This window comes from Ammodytes marinus (genome assembly GCF_949987685.1).
Source record: "Ammodytes marinus genome assembly, chromosome: 9".
In the NCBI taxonomy this organism is placed as follows: domain Eukaryota; kingdom Metazoa; phylum Chordata; class Actinopteri; order Uranoscopiformes; family Ammodytidae; genus Ammodytes; species Ammodytes marinus.
In genome coordinates, this window is record NC_137213.1 from 7,514,067 (window position 1) to 7,532,176 (window position 18,110).

The 18,110-nt window shown below is 39.2% G+C and overlaps 2 protein-coding genes across 2 annotated transcripts; both read right to left on the reverse strand.

Annotated features, from left to right (window-relative positions):
• Positions 1–1,629: 1,629 nt before the first annotated feature.
• Positions 1,630–5,990, reverse strand: LOC307255317 (solute carrier family 22 member 13-like; the record flags this gene model as incomplete). Its single annotated transcript, XM_080033996.1, has 10 exons — positions 1,630–1,675; positions 1,792–1,995; positions 2,217–2,325; positions 2,426–2,640; positions 2,869–2,963; positions 3,089–3,209; positions 3,289–3,457; positions 3,781–3,935; positions 5,428–5,531; positions 5,616–5,990. 10 exons carry the CDS (start codon positions 5,988–5,990, stop codon positions 1,630–1,632), a joined length of 1,593 nt encoding a protein of 530 aa, XP_079890122.1.
• A 3,094-nt stretch (positions 5,991–9,084) lies between these two features.
• Positions 9,085–12,992, reverse strand: LOC307255318 (solute carrier family 22 member 13-like; the record flags this gene model as incomplete). Its single annotated transcript, XM_080033997.1, has 10 exons — positions 9,085–9,157; positions 9,633–9,839; positions 9,918–10,026; positions 10,558–10,772; positions 10,940–11,034; positions 11,536–11,656; positions 11,739–11,907; positions 12,142–12,296; positions 12,428–12,531; positions 12,618–12,992. 10 exons carry the CDS (start codon positions 12,990–12,992, stop codon positions 9,085–9,087), a joined length of 1,623 nt encoding a protein of 540 aa, XP_079890123.1.
• Positions 12,993–18,110: the final 5,118 nt, after the last annotated feature.

Consider the following 18,110-nt stretch of genomic DNA (forward strand, 5'->3'; position numbering starts at 1 on the left):
GGTTCCAACTTCTGCTCAACAACTGCCAAACAACTCAGAATCAGTTGCTTTTCCTTACAATCAGTTTAAATTTTACCAAGCAGACAACCAATATATGAATAAAATAATTAAATACTTAGAACCAACATTAATTTCCAGCTACAAACCCTGCTTTTAAATTAATGCATGAGTAATACTCTTATATAGTAGAACACTCACTTTTACTTGTAATACTTTAAGTACATTTCCTGATACTTACAGTACACACATGCTGTGGATTTTTTAAATACTTTTAAAAATAAAATGTTGTACTTCTAATTAAGTGGTTTTCAATAGTTGACTTGTACACTGTAACAGAGTAATATTTCTAGTAAGGCATCTCTACTCTTACTCAAGTAAGGTTTTCATTTACTCTTTACACCACTGCCTAACCCAAAGAGAATAAGTGTATTTATCAAAAGACACATTTGTAATGTCCTACTAGTTTCCTGGAAGATTTCCAAATAATTATCTTTTATTTATGCACCTGCTTATGCTACGTGTTTTAGGATTATATTCTCAAAAATGGCTATGGATGTATGTTTGTTGCTAAAGCCCTAATCATAAGGGAAATATACTGTGTGATGGAAAGTGACTGCTCATTATAGTTATTAGGCCTTTGTTTTTTAAACTTCTCAATTTGTCATTTTGATGAGTTATTAAAAGTTTAATAAAAAGAGTAGTGTTAAGGATATTCATATAGGCTATTGTGTCAATTAATTCGGAAATTGATGTAATATGATATTATGAGCAGCCTTTAAAAAACTGTTGAATTGATTTTTTGCACAATTGACAGACATTCTATTAATATATAAACAGTAATATGTAATGCTCATTCTTTATGATTTTATTTCAACATATGAACACTTTTATATACAAAGTAAACCCCACTCAGAATAGAAAATACACAGTCTAAAAAAACATTTAATTAATTATTGACAGCTTCATCATGGTAATGAACAGGGGTGGTAGAAGTATTCAGATCCTGTATGAATACCTCAGTGTTCACTTAAGTAGGCGGAGATTTTTTTCAGCTCATAAATGAACACTTAAAGGTAGAGTCAGTGATCTCCAGATCTGGAGAGGACTTGGTGTCAAAATCAGTGAAACACGATCCACTACCTGTCCATACTGTGTGCTTTTCATTGAAGAAAAGCAATCCAGTGTTAATATACAGCTTAGACTCTGTATACTGGCATGGCTGGGCTTCCTTTGTTAACATGCCCTTTGTCTACTTACCCTATTACAGAGTTTAAAGGCGCTGTGTTAAAACTTTTTTTTTTAGCGCGCACACAGTAACGACAGGTAGTGGATTCTGAGGAGATAATCACTAATTTTGACAAAAGGTTATTTTATCAACAAGCTTTCTCCAGAATTGCTGACCTTTAATCCTTCTGACTACAGGAACATTTGAAATCACAAAATTTGGAGATACATGGTTTTTGCTGGACAGATGGGGGGTTTGAAAAACAACTGCAAAAAAAAAGTAACTGAACTGTCAGACAACTGTAGTGGAGTAAGAAATACAATATTTACTCTGGGAAGGAGAAGTATAAAAATCCAGGAATCGAAGTAAGTAACACCTTGATTTTGGATGGAAAGAAAACATCTTTACAGCTTGGTGGCATTTGGAAATGTGTTTGTGGACTCTCCATTTCTGAAAAACGAAGGACATATATGATATTTATCAGGCAGCAAATATCAATTTGAGAGATATCAGCTTGTCTAATGAAATACAGTATATAATGGTGGAACATATTTTGCCATAGTTACTTGTTCTCTGCCTCATCGGCTGACTCAGGAAGGTCTTTTTTACCGGTCTCAGGAAGCAGGAAGCACAGAGCTCCACCGACCAGTGTAAGGCTGCTGAAGACTGCGGTTGGTATGGACCGATGGTACATGGCCAAGATGTTAAGCAGCGGAGCCAGTAATCCACCTGTTCTTGCTGATATGGCTGCCAGACCTGTGGCTGTTTGTCTGAACGAGGAAATGTGTAAAGCATAAACAGTAAAATGTTTACGTTTGGGTCAAATAATACCAATGTAAAATAGTCTTTGTGTACAGTTGTGGAACCTATCATGTGACCCATTCATTTGGAAATCCAAGTTGTTTATGATAAACTATTTAATATATATATACCATATCAAATGGTGTTTCTATAAAAGGAAAGTTTGCACATTAAGCTTGTGAACACCTACCTTACAGATGTTGGAAACAACTCTTGAACAAAAACATTACATATATCAATTGCCCAGATCAGGAAAAAACGTGCTGTGACAGCCAAGGACGTTACAGCATTATCATATCCTGAAAAATCGAACATACAAAAACAAAACTTTACAATCAGACAAACAGCCTGCATAAACATGAAATCATCAAGTTTAATCAAATGTGCCAATGAGCTTACCATTAGGGACAGCTAGGATGAGTACAGAAGAGAGGCTTCCGGTCAGAACTGTTGCTATGAGTAAATTCTTTCTCCCAAAAACTTCCAACAGCCACATGCACAGTAAATGAGCTGGTATTTCAACAGCACCAAATAACAACTGCGTCAAGAAGATGCTCAGGCCTAAGTTTCCCATATTGAAGTACAGGCAGAAGAGGGAAAGGTTCAGAGAAAACCTGAGTTTAAAGACAGGAATAAAAACACTTTAGTCACTCAGAAGATGACACCTTACATTTCTTACATTATGTGGCATCCATAACATCCTCAACAACGGATTTTGGCAAACTGGAGCATTCAGAAGAAACCATGCAATCGGGATGAATATGCCATGACCTGTGGCAAAAGTTTTGATCTAATTTGTGATGTATGTTGTCCAAGTGGAGTTCCTGGAAATGTAAACTCACCATGCCAATGTCATGATGAAGAAATATTTGGTCAGTATAGGTGATCCGAAAACAACTTTAATGGCTCCTTTGTTCCCAACATCTTTAAGGACAATCTGCAACAGAAATGTCATTAAGTTGTTAACTGCACACCATCTGCATAGTTTTGTTTTTATATCAAGTCAAATTTATAGTAATATTAGTAGGATTAGTAAAAGTAGTTTGGTATATGTGGGAGTACCCTTTCCAACAAACAGTCTGGAACAGGGCGTTTGTTGATGGCTGCTGCCTTGACAATGAGCTGTTTAGCCTCTTCTATCCTTCCTCTGCTTATTAACCATCTGGCTGACTCTGGAATAAACCTGATAAAAACAAGGAATCAGATTGCTAAGTTTATGATTAACAAATAAAATTAACCAATTAAAAATGATGAATGCACACCATATGTAGATAACAACCACTGCACATGGAGCTGCAGTGATAAGTTGAGCCAGTCTCCAGTCTCGGATGGCATAGATCAGACCAGCGATGATACACATTCCAATTGCACCAAATAGCTGGGTCACACATGCTCCCCATGATCTTTTGGACACACCGATCCACTCAGTGGCTGCAATTATGAAAAACTTACATTTATTAAGTTAAGTTTGATGTAGTATGTGTGTGAAGTATGCTATAATAATATAAGCATTTAAAGTCAAATTAAATGACAATGAAACACCTATAAAAACAATTTGTGGTCTCAAGAATTACAGATTTTCCTGCTATGGATGACTTGAAATGATGAGTATTTGCAAAACTTCAACTAATATCAATTATATCCATTTTCCGTTATGTTGTCTATGTATGGTGTGATGAATTGAATACGATTTGTTCAAAGCGATGACAAATTACACCTATGTAAGTGGTGCACTGAATACACAATATACATACACAGTATAATGCTGTTGATACGAAAGCCTCCAGCTCCAAGTCCCACCATGAACTGACATGCTGCATATAGGTAGACATCGGGGCATAGCGCTGTTGCTAAAATAAATACAAACAATATAACCGCTGGAATTTGAGTTGCTCGTTTGCGACCAAACCTACAACAGAAAGAGATGAACAAAATGACACAGTATAGAAATATAGAAGATCAGCTTCATGGTGCTTATGAATAAAATGACAGAAATAGCTGACTATTTTCAATGCTTTTTAAGACTTTCAGATATACCCCGTAACCAGGGCTGTACGCTTATTTTTTTAGGTCGTAGCACTGGTGCTAGCAATCAAAAAAATTCAGTAGCACAAAAATAAATTTGATAGCACACAAAGTATGATCGAAAACTTGCATAACCTTAACCCTTACATTTTGCTCTAATTACCTTTGAGCCTGTCATCTTGGTCTCATTTGAGATTCTAAATTAATATTATATCCTAGTGTGTGCAGTAATAATTATAGAAGAATGAATAGGGGTGCACTGATTGCAATTTAGACAAAAGAGTCTAACCTGCCAATTACAATTTTTTGCTGATTCAGAATTATTTATCCCCATAAAAATAATATATATATCCCCATAAAAATAATATATATATCTATATATTTTTTGTATATAATTATTAGATTATTAATAATATTTTTTTTTAGAAAATGTCCTTCTGTTAATTAAAACCAAACTTTAAAACATTAAACATAGCCTATTAAATAAATAAGTATACATATTGGTACAATTTAGGATAAATTAAATAGGTTGTTGTGAATATGTTGGGAGTAGTTTTTCAGTGGCTTATTGTGTAACTTACACAAAGTTTGAAATAAGTTATTTCAAACTTTGTTTAAATAGACTACTGTGGCGTGCTCTCTGCAGCTGAAGGAGTTGCCTTTCAAGCTAGAGCACTACAGTGCTGTAAAGCGCTAACTTCCTGTTCTTACCGGCTTCAAAATAAAAGTCAACTCAAGTTTGGCTAGCAACAGGCTTTTAATGTGAAGGCGCACAGGAAATGTTCGGTTTGCACACGTGCTAACTTAACTGCGGTAATGCAAAGAGAGCAGAGAGCCTTGTCCTTCCGGTTATTATCGTTGGTGAAGTTTATTAGACGCTAGAATCACCGCAGGAGCACAGATCCCGAGCACACATCTTTCACCAGCCAAAGTGGAGGGTGGACTCAATAACTTACTTGCCAAAGACTCATTTACCCGCAGTGTTAATGTAGAGCCGTCTAAACTGTGTTGTGCAGCGCCCCTCTGTGTTTCAAAGACAGCCTCTCCTCATTCGCACTAGTGCGAGTGGACTTGTATTCATCATCGCACGTGATCAATTTCAGTAGCAAATGCGATCAAAACTATCGCACTGTATAGCCCTGCCCTGTAAATATTATGCATACGTGGCAACACGTATGTATAATATATGCATTTGTGTAAATTGAATCTTATGTATGAAATTGTACATTTTTATATTAATATCAATTGGACCTGTACATAAGGAAGTATATATTGTGCTTTTATAGTTGACTGTACAGTGACAATAATGGCTATCTTATCTTATTTTCACAACAGATATCAGAAATACTGCTTTTTGCAGTTGGAAATACACTTACGATTCAGCAAAAGGTCCAAATATAATAGAACCAATAATAACGCCGGTCATTGACACTGCTTGTATCACTCCCACCGAGTAAGCCTTGTCACACACCAGATCAAACTGTAAAGATATATACAAATATATATATATATATAACAATAAAATACAATGACAATAATGCATTTTTCTACACTTGTTACTTACATCAGTGACGATGGTGGCATCATAGATAGTGTTGCTGTACACCCATCCATTCTGGCAGCTTGTGGTCTCATTGAGTCCAGACTCCCTGATGGCACCAATGTCCCAGTCCACAGGGACAAACATCAGACACCTGCTGAAGGTCCCATCCTCCTCCAGAGGCAGAGTCAGGTTCAGCTGCTCATCTGTGGTCAGGTTAGCATCAGTCCTGAGGATCCAGTCTGTGTTACAGTGTCTCTCTGGGTCTGACTGGATAAAGAGAAGGCTTGCAAGAATAAAAGATTGAACAAGATTTGGAAAGCAAAGTGCAATCAAAGTGAGTTGCTGGAATAATCCAAATTCGCCAATGTTCCTCAGGATCTCCCCAAAATCCGCCATAAGGTTGTGGGTTATTTTACTTTGTGGTGGTAAGGACTGCTCAGCCAGAATGACCTGCATCCAACAATGGCTAACTGTCTTGGAATGTAGTGAACAATGATTTATAATTTTATTCAGCAGGCGTTCACCTGATATGCACATAAACTTTATTATACCCTGAAAGCGTTAGGAAATGAAGAGGAATATGCTTATCTTGTGTCCTTCATTCTCTCCTGTACTGGGGTCAAGAGTGCTATCTTGAAATCACTTACTCCTTGCTGCTTGGGTTAGAAATGTTTCTTTCAACTAATTTTTATCATCACAAATTTAAAAAAATGTAACAGAGATATCCTAACTGTTGATGTTAATTAATTGAATCTGATGTGTGTTGGGTCAAACATACATAGATCAAAAACAAAACCTGTGATTTGAAAACATTGCCCTCATTCAGATGTGCCCGACAAGGTTTGACCTGGACGGCTGTAAAATTGGGGTAAAACAAAAATGTTAATATGTTTTCAGAGAGCCATGTTTGAGAAGTTTTCAAGCAAGATTATGCAATATGTTTTATTGAAGTTAAAGTTAAATTCATCAGTTAAGAGAACGTTTCGGATTTTATTGGTGTTATGAATGACTAACTTGACTATGATCAAACCACAGATAAGCTTTTAGTGAATGCAATACTTTTTTAAATGAATATTACAAACATCTGCCAAGATTAGATTAAAACAGAATTCTATTTACACTCTAAAGGTGCGAACACACCAAACGCGTTGGGTGCGGTGGCGGCGTTGAAAAATCCTATTTTTGCATAGGGAACCATTGGTTTAGGTGCGATGATGCGTTAGCGGTAGCCGCGTTACCAAAGCGTCACCGCACCATCGCACCAACGCACAAGTTCCAAAAATTGCGTGACGTTTAGCCGCGTTGGCCAATCAGCGGTGAGCTTGACCCGACGTCATGGACATCGGCACGGTGGGAGGACAACACAGAGGCTGAGAAACACCGAGGAGGAAATTTATTTGCGGCTGGCTGGTGATATGAAGCCGCTCGGGGTTGGGTTAGAAAACGTGGGTAAAGTGAGCCAGGAGAATGGGCTTCCTGGTTAATTCAGTGAATATGTGCGGCTGTGCTTTAGCCGATAAACCAAGTTAGCAGCAGTCGGATAGCGTTAGTTAACTCACCCGGTTGTGTGCGGCCACCACCTCCATATAATGAACCCAAACATAACGGCTAAGTCCGGGGAACTTTCACAACAAGTACAGCGAAGCACCGGTGTTTATGCCTATATCTACGCCAGCCACGGTCCCGTCACAGCCAGGTAGGGTAATGTAGGCTACTTACCTTTATTTTCTACTGCCCTGCGCACAATGCTGCTGTAAATGTGTTTGGTATGGTGCTGCCTTGCTGTTTGTGTTCATTTCCAGTTGCTGTTTATTTGTCTTTTGGCACAATTGTTGGCTGTGTTGTTGTTTTTGTGCGGACATGATCGCTGTTGTGTCGGGTCGGGTCTGATCGCAGCCTTGGTTCATTAGGGGAATAAATATATCGGGGGGAGACAAGCTGCGTAGCGTTGGGCGCGTTGAACCATTTTTTGACACAAAATCACCAAGCGCCAGATCAGGTGCATTGGGCGCGATGGCCACCGCACCCAACACGTTTGGTGTGTTCGCACCTTAAGAGTATCCAACCCAGTCTCACAGTGAAATGTAAAATAACTACGTTGGTCCACAGCGCAAAATGTAGAGGTTTCACAATAAAGGCCTTGAAATTGTGAATCACCTACATTTGTTCCCCCTGTTCATTTCTAATGGACAGCGTACATGTCACGTGACTTTCAAGTCCTCCCGGCCGAAACCACCGGAATTCACCACCAAGGAGAGTTTTGCAGTTTGTCCCAGTAGGCCTGATACTTCCTTTACCTCCTTGCAGATAGTGTCCATTTTATGTGAAGATTTTTCAGATTCCCGCTGCCGAGACTTCTGCCATCACGCCAGTACAACGGATGTGAATAGTACTGGTGATTGAACATTTGAGTAACCCAAAAACAGTTTGATTTTCAACAGGCATGCTCTGTGCCTCAATAGACAACACACAGTGAACAGCTTTTATAGAAAGCTTCTGCAATAATAGCAGTAAACGGCTAATCATTAATTTTGAATGCTCTGTATAATAAAATGTAAGCTTGCGGTTCACCATTATGTAAAATATTTACTGTAGAAAAACACAAGAACACAAAAACCATACACATAGGTCATGTCCCACACATAAACTCGTAATAGTGCAAACAGAATGATGTGATAAGAAATTGCACATTCGGAACAAACCACAGAAGCAATAACCTGATAAATTTTTTTCATTTGTAAATAAGTCTATTTTTGACTTTATAAGTACCTATGACATTTTGACTTGTCATAGGTACTTATACAATTAACAATGGCAGTGTTCTAGTGAGTCAAACCATTGTGACCAGGACCTTGAATCTGCAGCAGCAAAATTAAATTCTGCCCTCATCAGCAGCAATATTGATTCCTTACTGTTTATAGGTTACAAATGTTAATGCACAATGACAGATAGTCAATGGTTGAGACAGGTACTGACAGTGGTTGCATGAGCATTCCACATAGACTGATAATAATTGCTATTCGTAAATATGGAATTTGTCCTGAAGGTGGCACAAGGGGTAAAGCCTTGATGTTATTAAAGGGTTCTTTACCTTGTGAGTATGACTGTTGACAGTAACTTTCAGAGCTGTCAGCTTTCATTTTAAGACATCTTGTGTTTGGCCTGAAGGTGGCACAAGAAAATGAATGGAGTTTCCAAATCAGAAAGCATGAATGTTCTCAGTAAGTTTCATGGTAAATCTTCAAGTTGGAATTCGATGTGACTTAAAAGTGAGAATTAGGTGACTAGAGGAATGCTTAGGAGAGCCAACAAAACATTAGCATTAATTCGGTGAAACCCAAGATTATATGCAGACAAATTCAAGCAAATGTTCCCAGTAGTTGTTTGACAGTGGACAGACAGACCAGCTGACCAATCAACATCATCACATGAGTCTAAACAACAAGAGGAAAGTCATAATACAAATAGTTAAGAGAGGCATTTATTTACACTATAGCCTGGAAGACTTGATGATCAGTGAAGGCTTGTTTGATTCATTTCTGTTCTTCAGGGTCATCTTGTTTCTGTAGGAAAGGAATACACAGAGAATGTGTTAGTTGCATTGGATTGTGTCCAAATGTGGGGCAATTTGTGACATGTTGCCTTTTCTGGGATGCAATATGTTTGAATCCTCCACTAAATACAGAAACAAAATGAGTGCTGCTTGGCAGTCCCACATGGGAGAGGCAATCTGGTTCATGTTTGTATTTTGCGGATCGATTTACGTACAAGAAGTGAATACTGGTCAACCTTTCAGAAATAAAAACAGAATTTACAGTATCCATCTTTGGGTTTTCAACTGATTCAGTTCCCATTTGGTGATGCTATTACTTTTTATCAATTTCATAATTTAAAAAAAACGAAGGCTAAATGCTGTTCCTTTTTAATACATTATTTGATTAATTCAATACAAAGTTTGGCAGGCTTTCACATAATGCATAAGTATATACTTTAAACAGACTTATCTAATTCACACATGCAGTAATACAGCTTGCTTACCTGTTGCCCTCGGCATCAGCGGTCGAATCAGGAAGCTCTCTCCTCCTGGTCTCGGGAAGCAGGAAGCTGAGAGCTCCGCTGATCAGTGTAAGGCTGCTGAAGACTACAGTGGGTATGGACCAGTGGTACACTGCCAACAAGTTGAGCAACGGAGCCAGCAAGCCACCAGCTCTGCTTGCAATGGAGCCCAAACCAGAGGCTGTTTGTCTGAAACGGAAACACTTTCAGACACTCAGGGGTGCAGGGCTTTTTGTTTCAAAGTATTTCCTCACACACAGAACTTACCGAAAAGATGTTGGGAAAAGCTCCTGAACATACACATTGACTACAGACCCTGCCCAGTTTGAGAAAAAACGTCCTGAGGTTACTAACGCAGTCACAGCAACAGCATTACCTTGAACAGAAGAACAAAGAGCCATTTTCTTGTCACTACGGAATATTTAAACAAGAAGAATTAATTTAATCTCATTTTATTTGAAAATTAGATTTTTTTTCAATGTGTTTTTTTTTTCAATTTCATTACATATTTTATTTAATAATTTAACTTTTACTTTCGTAACATGTGTTTCAATGACAATGGTGTTGTCACCGTCATGGCACCTTTTGGCCAATCACGTGCCACCTGCTTCTAATATTGCTTGAACTAGCAAGCTCAACAACTGAATACTACCTTTAGCAAGTTATTGCATGTAAACTAGAGCAACAACAATGTCAACATAATTCTGAATGAAATAACTATAGGCTGCTGCTGTTGAACCCTCTGTACAGAAAGACCAACGATAGTCTTGTTTAGCTTTTAAACCTAACTTTCTACTAAACATACTCCCTCGAGTTGTGTGATTTACTCTAAGAAATCTTAATTTCAAACTCTTAATAATCAAGAAGCTGCTGAAAAGTAGCTAGCTAGCTGCTGCCATTACAGTACCTTGAGGAACAGCTAGGGTTAAGATGCACAAGAATCCCCCAATCAAAAGTGTGGACATCAGTGACACTTTTCTTCCCAGTGCCTCTAACAGCCAGATGCAAAGTATATGAGCTGGTAGTTCAGTCAGACCAAATAAGAGCTGCGTCAGGAAGATGTCCAAGCCAAAATTGCCCACATTGAATGAAAGGCAGTAGTAGGTAAGATTCAACGAGAACCTGAGAATTATAAAAAATAATAATAATAATAATATTAAAAAAGAAGTATTGAAAACAAGTATTAGTCATACCACGAAAAATAACTTCACTTAAAATATAAAAAGTACGTGTTATGACTATGCATCATTTATTTTATAGGCTCGGTCGAGTTGTAAAATGTGACTTACCATGTCAATATTATGGTAAAGAAATACTTCCTAAGCACAGATGATTGGATAAGAATTACTATGCCTCCCTTTCTGTCAGTGTCTTTCTCAACAATCTGCAATGCACAGGGGAGTGGACACAATATCACGCTAACGCTTGCTTGTGTTAGCAAGTCATGTTATCCAACAGCCTTGCAAAAATTATTCAGTTTTTTTACCCCACTGTCAGAGAGAGAACTGACGAACTCTGTTAGATTGTTAGCTCATCATGTAAGCCGTTCTGTTATTTAGTCCTAAATGACTGACTGCAATACATTCCAGTCCAGATTTGATTGTTGTCTTCCTAAACCACAATCTAATACAACCTTTTTGCAGAGAGTTTTAAAGGATTTTAATCAATATCTCTGACACATTCTTCTGTAACTAGCTGAGGTACTAGCAGGGTTACTGAACTGGATATGCTGTGAAAACATTCTTAACATTGCAGACTCTTTATTGTATGATATTTTTTTCACCATATAAATACACCACAAACTTGCAATAAGTATATGGAAAATTCCGAGCATGGATACAGTGCCGAAACAAGCATTTATTTATTTTTTGCCTAGGGTAATTACCTTTTCCAGTAGATTCTCTGGAACAGGGCGTTTGTTGATGGTAGCCACTTTGGCTATCAGCTGTTTAGCCTCTTCTGTCCTCCCTCTGTCCAACAACCATCTGGCTGACTCTGGAATAAACCTGTCAGAAATAAGGATACTTATCAATAAGCTGTCATTTACATTTAAAACATTCAAGGGGAATAAGAGGAGTGAATGCACACCATATGTAAATAGCAATGGCTGCAATTGGAAAAGCTGTGATAAGTTGAGCCAGTCTCCAGTCTCTGATGAAGTAGATCATACCAGCGAGGACGCACTGTCCAACTGCACCACATAGCTGGGCCACACATGCTCCCCATGATCGTTTGGACACCCCGATCCACTCAGTGGCTGCAAGCAGGAATACAATGACAGTTAGAACCTCAAGTTCATCATACTAAAGGGAGACGTGTGTGTGTGTTACCTTGATGTATTCTCTAATGACCTTTTACTACAATTATTACATGTTTGGGACACCATAGAGAGTCCCTCTGTTGTTGGCATAGAAAAGAAATGATCTCTGACTGTGATCATGTAGGCATAAAGAAAACAGCGTGTACATTTGCAAGATGGAGTATACTGTACCCAATATGACACCGTTCAGTCGATATCCGCCATAGCCAATTCCCAGCATGAACTGGGATGCCATATATAAGTAAAAGTTGGGAGCTATTCCGGTTGTTACAGTAAATACCAGCATCACAAAGACTGGAATCTGAGCTGCTCGTTTACGACCAAACCTGGAACAGATAAAACTTCTCCGGTCAACAGATGTGACATAACCCTGTGTTTTTTTTACATGTGTCTTAAGTGTGAACAAGATGATACAGAATCCAAAAACCCATATACTTTAAGTTTGGGGAAAACTTACGATTCAGCAAAAGGTCCAAATAAGAGACAGCCAACAAGAATGCCAGCCATCAGCACTGCTTGTGCCACTTCCAACAAATTTGTCTTTTCACAAACTAGATCAAACTGTTGAAAAATGAAACCAAATGGTTGATAAAAGAGGATTTCATAAAGATCATTTGATATTATAAGTGACTATAACCATCACTTACATCAGTGACGATGGTGGCATCATAGATAGTGTTGCTGTACACCCATCCATTCTGGCAGCTTGTGGTCTCATTGAGTCCAGACTCCCTGATGGCACCAATGTCCCAGTCCACAGGGACAAACATCAAACACCTGCTGAAGGTCCCATCCTCCTCCAGAGGCAGAGTCAGGTTCAGCTGCTCATCTGTGGTCAGGTTAGCATCAGTCCTGAGGATCCAGTCTGTGTTACAGTGTCTCTCTGGGTCTGACTGGATGAATAATACACTGGCAAAGTGAAAAGGAATGATAACATTTGGGAAGCAAAGAGCGAAAAGAGTGATCTTCTGAAATGATCCAAAATCTCCAATATTCCGGAGGATCTCTCCAAAGTCCGCCATGTTCACGGAGCTGATTTTCTAGTTCAGAGATGCTGCCGGAGATGACCTTTAAACAATGCCCATTAATGTTTAAACCATAGACTGTATATTTCTAAAAGAGCTTTAAACCCAGGACTGTCCCCTTGCAGGAAGGATGACACAGCATCTAAATGGAAATACTGTATATTGTTTTATAGAAAGAGTAAGTCTTATGATTATCTAACCAAATACAGTATGTCGTTCAGGTACTTTTTCAATGTAATATCTTATAGACGATTTGATGTTTGGCCTGAATTCCAGGGCTTTGGTTACCACAGCTACATTGATCAACAGCCTTCATCCATTTTTTTTTTAAATAATCGTATAACAAATAATGTATATTTTAGGAATCTTGCTAAATAGATTAGTTCAAACTTTTGGATCATTTGATTGTTAGGGTGTCTCACTAAAGTTAGCTATTTCCAATACTGCTACCAATAGAAGCATAATGCAGCTTAAGTAATTATTTCTTGCAGACAGATAGTTAGCCTAACTTTGCATATCTCTAACAGCAAGTACTGTTCATCATAACTTTTATAATGTGCTGACTTTAACATTTTCTGCCAGTGCTCTTACTTAACAGGTACACCTGTTATGTCATTGTAGGACAGAGGTTACAGTATCACTGTGTGCAGTAGGAATAATGAAATTCTGTTTTGACTCTCCTTAAATTCATTATACCGACTGACTGACTGACTGAACAAAACACTTTGGATATCACACAAGTGTTTGTTAATATATTGTTATTTTCTATGTACTGATTGAAACCTTTATTTATTCAAACTCGAAAGGCATTGAGGTTCCCCTCATTTACAACGCCGACGAGCGCACACAACACAACAACAACAATAACAACAGAGTGACAGAATAAACAGAGAAACACAAAATCCACAACAAAAAACAAAATTGCAGGATGTTGATTAATTATACAGTGTTGGAGAAGACCGTCTAGGTTATGTTGATATCACAATGCTGGTAACACTTTACAATAAGGTACACAAAAAGTGAGTAGTTACAAAGGGACAAATGAGGAACGAATGGTTAGTTAATGAGCAAGTATTGAGAGACTGTGATTCAAGCACTAATGATTAGTTACTGGTAAACAGACTGGGAGATACTGTACTAATGAAGCACTAGGTAATGATTAGGTAATTATGAGTTAATATGTAGTTTTTTCCCCCTTAAGGTGCCAACACACTGCACACCGCGGCGCGGCGGTTGGCCGCGCGAATCGCAGGTTCCGCGCCGCTTGATCATATTGGGTCATATTGTGTCCGCCGCCCGACCAGAGTAGCCTTCTCTACTCTGGGGATATGCTGGCGCTGGTGCTAACCGGTGCTGAGAGCACCAGTCTGCTGTGCTGATGGTGCTTTACCCAAGCTAACCGGGGCTAACTTGGTTCATAAAGCAAAACTGATAGCTGTACACAGCAGGCAACAGACACATAGGCTATTCACAGAACGTATGGGAGCAAACTGTGACTATTATGTTTTCATCCATCTTAATTTCCTCTGTCCGTCGTCCCGAAGTGAGTGACGTCGGGAGGAGCTCAACGCTGATTGGCTATTGCGGTGCGGCCGGCGGCAAAAAGTTCAATATGTTCAACTCCTGCGGCGGCCGCGCCGCCCTAGCCGCTCCGGTCGCCGCGCGGCGGTGTGCAGTGTGTTGGCACCTTTAGATTTCACAATTAATTAATAAAATGTCAGGCCAAACACGGATGATCAAACTTATTTTTTAATGATATTGTAATGCTTTACTATTGGTATATTAATGATTACTTAACCATTAATATACCAATAGTAAAGCAGTTTGTGTACCTTCAAGTTAAGTAATGCATCATACTCATTAACGAATGCTTACTTGACCATTAATGTACCCTTAGTGAATCAGTACCTGCTGTACCTACTCATTACCATACTATTACCTAATGCTGCATTAATACAGTATCTCCGAGTCTGTTTACCAACTAAACAGTGCTTGAATCAGTTTCTCAGTGCCTACTCATTAACTAAACAGTCGTTCCTGAGTAACTTCTCACTTTTTATGTACCTTATTGGGAAGTGTTACCTAGTGCAAATGCCTTTGTGGATATGCTACTGTGCCAAAACGGGGCAGATTGTGGGCGCTATTTTGCTGCAAATCATAGAGCTAAAAGCGCGCACAATCCATTCTTAGTGGATCTGGCTCTAAGTTGTCTTTTTGCACTCATGAGCACTATTACAACGTACGCTGCCAAGGGGTCCTCTGCTTGCAACTGTAATATGGTATTTCTCATTGCAGCTTCTGTCACAACTATCTGGTTCAGAACCTGTGGGTTTGAAATCTCAGATGGGATATTATATAGCTGTAGCTTAACACAGTTTCTCTTCTGGAACATTATACAATATATTGCATTCTGGTAGTAACTGGCTCAAAGTGGAACAACACAGCGTGTTAGTACCATGGACATAGTACACGTGTCAATTTGTAACTTCCACAGTAAGAGGAATATCAAGGCTGGGTTTGTGACCGTTAGCCAATCATAAAGCAATACCAGCCTGTTTCCAGACTGATAAGAAGTTGTTAAAGGGCAGCCCAGAGGTCACAACAGCTCATGAAACTACACAAGCTTGGCATCAGCATATTCACCTGCAACTGGATCTTGGACTTTCTGATCAACAGACCACAGACGGTGAGGTTAAACAACCTCTCCTCCACTACACTTCCTCTTCACACTGGTGTGCCACAAGGGTGTGTGCTCAGCCCTTTACTGTACACCCTCTTCACCCATGACTGCTCCCCCATTCACAGCACCAACTCCATCATCAAATTCGCGGACGACACAACAGTGGTCGGCCTGATTAAGAATAATGATGAATCAGCCTACAGGGAGGAAGTACAGCACTTGGCAGCTTGGTGCGCTAATAACAACCTTGCGCTCAACACCACCAAAACCAAAGAACTCATTGTTGACTTCCGGAAATCAAAGGCAAGCATCCACACACTCATTCACATCAACGGGGCTGAAGTGGAACGGGTCACCAACTTCAAGTTCCTGGGTGTCCATATTTCACAAGACCTCTCCTGGTCACTCAACACCTCCACTCTGATCAAGAAAGCTCAACAACGCCTCTTCTTCCTCAGAAAACTGAAAAAAGCCAGACTCTCCCCCCAGATCCTCCGGAACTTCTACCGCTGCACCGTTGAGAGCATCCTCACCAACTGCTTCACGGTGTGGTATGGTAACTGCACAATGGCTGATAGGAAAGCCCTACAGCGAGTCGTAAAAACTGCTCAAAAAATAATTGTCACATCACTCCCTGCCCTCACTGACCTTCATCACTCACGGTGTCTGCAACGTGCAAACAAAATCATCAAGGACCACACACACACCCCAGTCATGCACTGTTCTCTCTCCTCCCGTCCGGGAGACGTTACAGGAGCCTCGGGAGTCGCACCAGCAGGCTCAGAAACAGCTTTTTCCATAACACTGTAACACTGCTCAACTCCAAGCCCCTACACTAGCCCCCCCACCCCCCACCCCCCACCCTCCCTCCTTGGACCATGGTCTGTCTGACTACCTCTACCACTATGCACTTTACTTATGCACTTTATATTCATACTGCATTCTATGGACCCTTCAGAACTATATGCACTTTAAAATGGTCTGAATTTTTAACTATGATCAACTGCAATCTGAGACTTATGTATGTATGTACTTGCACTTTATATTCATACTGCTTTCTATGGACCCTCAGAACTATATGCACTTTAATATTGATATTGACTGGATATTTTTTTTAACTTTGTTGACCAGCTGCAATCTGTGTATTATGTACTATTATTATTATAGCGCTGCTATAACAAAAAAACGTTTTTATTGATTGCACTACTGGTTAGATGCTAAACTGCATTTCGTTGAACTGGTTGTCTTTACTTGTGCAATGACAATAAAGTTGAATCTAATCTAATCTAATCATAGGAAAACACTGTTTGCGTGCAAGCTTGTCAAATGCAAACATATTTTGAACATTTGCTTCCGGGAATCACACATTTGTTTCAAGAAGTAGCTTAATAAAAATTATAGTAACAAGGCTATCAATTCAAGTTCTTTATTTGTCATGTACACAGCAATTAAAGGAGTTGGAAATATAATTCTTTATTCTCAGTCTCATTCCAACAATGCTCATAAGAAATGAAAAGAAAGTTGAAAAACATAAATGATAATTAGAGAAACAAATGAGCCAATATAAAAAGATGTGTAATATGCACTTTAACTCTAACCTCCACTGACACTTGTTTTGTATGATATCTTTGTGGATCCCACACTAGTCAATTAGTCACCTCAGAAGTAATTTGAGTGGAGCTTATTCCACAGCCAACCAGTGAACCATTCATCTACGAGACAAATAACTAGGATCCCCTGGTTGGCCTTTAACTGAATCCCAGTTAAACTAAAATTGAAACTATTCCTCAGTAAATCTTACAGGGCTCTCCCCTGTTGCCCTCGACCTCATTGGTTGAATCTGGAAGCTCTTTTCTTCTGGTCTCAGGAGGTAGGAAGACAAGCGCTCCACTGACCACTGTACAGCTGCTGAACACTAAAGTGGGTATGGACCAATGATATATGGCCAGTATGTTGAGCAATGGAGAAAGCAAGCCTGCCATTATCCTGGGTATGGTGGCCAAGCTAACAGCTGTTTTTTTCTGAAAGAGTGGAGTTCACATTAAATATACAGTGTACATGCAGAATACCTGTAATTATATATTTTGTATTATTTTATCGTGGGTACCTGACATTAGTGGGAAACAACTCTTGAATGTAAACCTCCATTATGGTCATACCCAAAAAGACTTTTCCAGTTGTTACAAGGGCCGTGATAACAACAGCGCTGTCTGGAATTAAAATGTACATAGATCATATTAATCACTGAGTCAGATAGACGTATCCTCATGCATTGAATGTTATGGACAGGAAATTCACCATGCGGGAAAGCCAGGTTTAAGAGGATTCGCAGCAGCCGATTCGGCAGTTAAGGAAAAGTTAAGGGATTCTTAAGGAGCGGCATAGAGCGACTCATTCTCCGTTGTTTAACCTCCTAAATCGCCGCGGTAAAGCCA